We start from the raw sequence: 6,000 nt of genomic DNA, 5'->3' as shown, positions 1-6,000 counted from the left end.
ATATATATATATATATATATATATATATATATATATATATATGTATATATATATATATATATATATATATATATATATATATATATATATATATACATATACATATAAAGAGAGAGAGAGAGGGAGATAGATGCAAAACAACCAAGAAGCATCTTTGCTGGTGCAAAGATGCTTCCTGTGATCGTGTTTGCTTGGATCTCCTCCTCTACTATGCAACATTGCAAGCTCCTAGTGATGTGTTGATTGCAACACGAAAGGTCTAGAGCTATCATTCAACTCCTCCCGTGGTTGTTTTGCATCTTCTGTCGCTTGTTCGTGATTATATTAACGAAGATGACAACTGCAGTTTGGTGTACACTCACTAGATGGCAGTGTTATGAATATTGTAGTGTGGTGTACACTCACTAGATGGCAGTGTTATGAATATTGTAGTGTGGCGTGCACTCACTAGATGGCAGTGAGAGACATCTTTCTACAGCTATAAAAGCGCAACTATTGTCGTTGACTTTCTTTTTTGCGTTAGTTTTATGTCTGTCTCCGCTCTCTGTAGCTTTCCCTCCTTACTCTCTGTCTGTCTGTCTCTCTCTCTCTTACTAACACCTATTCTCTGCGTTAACCTGTCTCCTATCCCCAGATCCTCCACTTCCTCTCGTTCCTTCTCTTTTTATTGTTCACTCCAACTCCCGTCCTTCTCTTCTTGTTTGTTCGTCCTGCTGTTATCCTCCTCCTGGCATTCTCCATAAGCTCCCTGGCCACCTGATTGGTGGAGGAGGCAAGATTATTGATGAACTGGCCGTTGCCCAGGCTATTGAGACCGCTGTTGACCGCGTCGATGTTGTTGTAGATAGTGTCTTCAACATCGAAGTTGATGATGGTGCCCAGGAGCGAGGCCCCGGGAGGTGGAGCCTGCTGGGGACACACAGCCTGCCACTCCAGCTTTCTCTGAGTACCTGACTGGAAGGCAGCGTCCAGACCGCAAAATTCATATCTGGAAAACAAGAAAAGTATTGACAGAACGCAAAAGAATGTGCGGAATAAAAGTCAATCTTTTTCCAGTAGGAAATCTGACTGCTAGAGCTTCTCGAGGGAGCAGAACTAATGTCTGGAAAACAGATATAAGACTGATGACAGAATACAAAACTACGGGAGAAAAACGAAAGGTCATTTTCAGTACCAAATCTGTGTCCACAATACCAATTCTTTTTTCGAATGATTAAAGGATATTTATGGCATCAGGTACAAGTATACGACCGGGGAAAAGCAGATCACAAAAAGTGCCCTTTTTTTAAGAAGAAAAAGGTGTAAGTGAGGTTTTGTTCTGCCCCGAAGATAAATACTTGACTGGAAGGTCGTATCCAGATAGCAAGAGAAAACTGGGAGTGGCACTAGTGAAGACATAAACAATACCCTCTTGGAAATAAGAAGGTTGACATCTGCCTCCAGCGCAGGACTTAAGTACCCGACTGGAAGAGCATATGCAGACCTGGAAATTCCAAACTGGAAAATGGGAGAGACGCTGGCAGAGTTGAAAAAAAATGGAAGAAAGAAGGAAGGAAGGGAGAGAGCTAATGTTCATTGTTCTTTTTGGAATCTAAAACATTGCTGAAAAAAAAAGAAAATCAGATGCGTGAGACAACACACAAGGACATGGGCGATACCTCACCTGAATGCTGTTAAGTATCTTTATTCAGATACGTTTCGCCTACACAGCAGACTTCTTCAGTCGAGTACAGAGGAGTGAGCAGAAGCAGTAGAGATGTCAAGACGGTTTTATCAGTCCATCACCCTGAAGACGTACGTTTAATGTGGTCAGTCCCACAGCCACCTGACTGGGGAACTGACTAACGTCTTTTACGTTTTCAAATATGTAAAGACTGAGTACATCGTCTTTCCATCTCTACTGATTCTGCTAACTCTTCTGTACAAGACTGAAGAAACCTGCTGTGTAGGCGAAGCGTTTCGTAATAAAGATACCTAACTCTTGCACTTGTATCTTACCAACCTGTTGGTGCTGTATTCCACAAGCCACAACCAGCAGCTTCAGACAGTATTTATAATTAACTACAACACAGCCACGCTCTGGAAATCGCCTCAAAATAATAAAAAAAAATGTCCACCGCACACACCTCAAGTCTGGAACGCAAAAAGCCCATATCAACCAACAAAACTTCTTCCTAAACGAAAAAGGAAAATGTCGATGGACACAGAATTCTTTTCAGAACATAAGACGGATACGAACAACCAACACAACTTGCGGCTGGAATATAGAAAAAAAAGGCTATAGCCAAGTCAAAGAGTTTGAAATGGATGTAAGGCATTTTAAAGACTTGAAAGTCTCCTTTCTGGAAGGAGGAGGATGAGGAGGAGGGAAGCTCTCAGACCTCACAACTTCTTCCTGGAAGACAAGTTTTCAGACCTCACAACTTGTGGTTGCAGACTTGGAAAGGAGTTTCCATGCTGTAGTACCCGTCTGTGGGAAGGCTAGAAGGAAGTATTCCAGTTCTCGCTGCTGGAAAGCCGTTTAGATATATCAGTGTGGCAGAGCTCGTTACTGGAAAGCGAGAGACAACAAATTTACACAACAAAAGGCACTTTTCGAAATTTTTGTGAAAAAAAAATCACCCAAACTAACGTGTGGAATGTCCGGGGAAACGTATAGCACTCAGCAGAACGTTTCAGCAGAACGTTTCAGCAGAACGTTTCTGGAACGTGAGACAAATAAATTCCAGTGAACGGAAATCGTTCTGGGGAAATGAATGGTGTCTGACTGAGTTTGTGAAAAAAAAAACTGAGGAAGATTCTTGCACACGATCGCTGCAAGATTATCTTGCAATTCACGTTGTTGCAGCGGAGGTCACTAACATGAAGATGAGGAGGAAGAAGACTCTTAAAATTATTGTACAGCTAGGAGTCTTCTTGAGATTATTGTACAGCCAGGGGTCTTTTTAAGATTATTGTACAGCCAGGGGTCTTTTTAAGATTATTGTACAGCCAGGGGTCTTTTTGAGATTATTGTACTGCCAGGGGTCTTTTTAAGATTATTGTACAGCCAGGGGTCTTTTTGAGATTATTGTACTGCCAGGGGTCTTTTTGAGATTATTGTACTGCCAGGGGTCTTTTTGAGATTATTGTACAGCCAGGGGTCTTTTTGAGATTATTGTACTGCCAGGGGTCTTTTTGAGATTATTGTACTGCCAGGGGTCTTTTTGAGATTATTGTACAGCCAGGGGTCTTTTTGAGATTATTGTACTGCCAGGGGTCTTTTTAAGATTATTGTATAGCCAGGGGTCTTTTTAAGATTATTGTACAGCCAGGGGTCTTTTTTGAGATTATTGTACAGCCAGGGGTCTTTTTAAGATTATTGTACAGCCAGGGGTCTTTTTAAGATTATTGTACAGCCAGGGGTCTTTTTAAGATTATTGTACAGCCAGGGGTCTTTTTGAGATTATTGTACAGCCAGGGGTCTTTTTAAGATTATTGTACAGCCAGGGGTCTTTTTAAGATTATTGTACAGCCAGGGGTCTTTTTAAGATTATTGTACAGCCAGGGGTCTTTTTGAGATTATTGTACAGCCAGGGGTCTTTTTAAGATTATTGTACAGCTAGGTGAGTACATATAGGAAGCGCGTATGTCTGGCTCTCAGCAGACGGAGGATCGAGCCTCCATCACGTCTTGCGCTGTATGACCCAGTAAATAATAGTAAGTCCAGCCATGTTGCTGTCTTCTGTCCTTACCCAGGATGCGACCCACAACACCCGGGTACCTACTTACTGTTAGGTGAACATGGGCAGCAGGTGAAAGGAGGCTTGCCCATACCTTCCCTCTCTAACCCGGAATATCAACCCAGGTCCTTTGAATTGTAAGCCGAACGCTGCACCACTGAGCTACAAAGGCCATATCGAAATCCACCAGGGCACTCAGTTCACACAGTTAAGTCAGGGGGTCGATCCCCGGTACAATTGGAAACATTGGAAGGTGTTTCCTTAAGACACCTGCTGTCCATGTTTACCTAGCAGTAAAATAGGTACTTGGGTGTTAGGCGACTGGTGTGGGTCGCATCCTGGGGACAAAACTGACCTATGTAAAGTAAAAGGACACAAGTGCAACTAATGTGACATTTATTGTGGCAACGTTTCGCTCTCCAGGAGCTTTATTAAGCTATTATTTATCAAGTAATAGCTTGATAAAGCTCCTGGAGAGCGAAACATTGCCACAATAAATGTCACATTAGTTGCACTTGTGTCCTTTTACTTTACATATTGTCGGTAATTCTACCAACTTTATTACAAAACTGACCTAACTTGCGAGAAATGCTCTGCATAACAAGCGGCTTTCTATATAGTAGTATGTCATTGATGTCAGCTATGGTCTGTATAAGTTGCATCATGTACTTGTAGATATAAAGATCCCCACGTCAAGACTTACCTCTTCTGCATCTCGATGGAGTCGATGTGGACGCGGTTGACGTAGATGGTAGGCTGGGTGAGCAGGCGCCAGGTGAGGGGATTGTAGTAGGCTGTGACGTAGTGCCACTGCAACACCACGTATTGCAGGGGTCCCAGGTCAGCTGTACCAATCATGTACATGTACACGTTACCAGGCTCGAAGAAGACCTCTCTGGTGGGAGCAGCGATGGTGGTGGTAGTGGTATTAATAGTGGTTGTAGTTGTGGTAGTAGTGGTATTAATAGTGGTTGTAGTTGTGGTAGTAGTGGCATTAATAGTGGTTGTAGTTGTGGTAGTACTTGTGGTAGTAGTGGCATTAATAGTGGTTGTAGTTGTGGTAGTACTTGTGGTAGTAGTGGCATTAATAGTGGTTGTAGTTGTGGTAGTAGTGGCATTAATAGTGGTTGTAATTGTGGTAGTAGTGGTATTAACAGTGGTACTAGTGGTATTAATAGTGGTTGTAGTTGTGGTAGTAGTGGTATTAATAGTGGTTGTAGCTGTGGTAGTAGTGGTATTAATAGTGGTTGTAGCTGTGGTAGTAGTGGTATTAATAGGGGTTGTAGCTGTGGTAGTAGTGGTATTAATAGGGGTTGTAGCTGTGGTAGTAGTGGTATTAATAGTGGTTGTAGCTGTGGTAGTAGTGGTATTAATAGTGGTTGTAGCTGTGGTAGTAGTGGTATTAATAGTGGTTGTAGCTGTGGTAGTAGTGGTATTAATAGTGGTTGTAGCTGTGGTAATAGTGGTATTAATAGTGGTTGTAGCTGTGGTAGTAGTGGTATTAATAGTGGTTGTAGCTGTGGTAATAGTGGTATTAATAGTGGTTGTAGCTGTGGTAGTAGTGGTATTAATAGTGGTTGTAGTTAGCAAGAGAAATTAGGAAATATTCTGGGTCAAATTATATATATATATATATATATATATATATATATATATATATATATATATATATATATATACACACACAGTGAAGAGACGGGGCCAGGAGCTGGTACTCGACCCCTGCAACCACGTACTCAGGGTTCAGTTTGAGATGAGGTGAGGTTCCCTGCTGACCATACAAGGTGATATAGAAGACACCGATGTCACCTCCTTGAAGTCGAGCCTCTGGCGTAAAGGACATCACCACGCTCACTCGGTGGTGGTACCCTGCAAGGTCAGGTCACCACAGGTTACCTCAAGTCAAGTCACCACAGGTCAGGTCACCTCAGGTCAGGTCACCTCCCCTAATTAATGTCTTTAAAGACACCTAACCTAATTTAACCTACCGTAATATATATATATATATATATATATATATATATATATATATATATATATATATATATATAGATATATATATATATATATTGTACACTGATGAAATTAGAGCAAAAGTGTTTTTCGACAGACCACTAGCATACATCTGCGTGCACATGTGTGCGTAAAGACTCTCGTAAACGTACATAAACGACACGTACATGGACATGCACATACGCATATATAAACTTTAAAACAGCTATATGTATGTAAATGTTGAGTGGCCGTGTGTGTGTGTGTGTGTGTGTGTGTGTGTGTG

At 41.6% G+C, this 6,000-nt stretch overlaps 1 protein-coding gene across 1 annotated transcript in view; it reads right to left on the bottom strand.

Moving 5' to 3' along the window:
- Positions 1–624: 624 nt before the first annotated feature.
- LOC138854656 (pancreatic triacylglycerol lipase-like) overlaps positions 625–6,000 on the bottom strand; it is a 30,291-nt gene continuing 24,915 nt past the window's right edge. Inside the window, exons 9-11 of the mRNA XM_070099010.1 lie at positions 5,459–5,591; positions 4,426–4,617; positions 625–988 (exon numbers count right to left, since the gene is read on the bottom strand). Of these exons, the coding sequence (XP_069955111.1) occupies positions 625–988; positions 4,426–4,617; positions 5,459–5,591 (689 nt within the window). The remainder of the gene's footprint in view (positions 989–4,425; positions 4,618–5,458; positions 5,592–6,000) is intronic.

The sequence above is a fragment of the Cherax quadricarinatus genome, chromosome 66 (genome assembly GCF_038502225.1).
Source record: "Cherax quadricarinatus isolate ZL_2023a chromosome 66, ASM3850222v1, whole genome shotgun sequence".
In the NCBI taxonomy this organism is placed as follows: domain Eukaryota; kingdom Metazoa; phylum Arthropoda; class Malacostraca; order Decapoda; family Parastacidae; genus Cherax; species Cherax quadricarinatus.
Note: the sequence above shows the minus strand (reverse complement) of the source record. Positions and strands in the feature narration are given on the sequence as shown.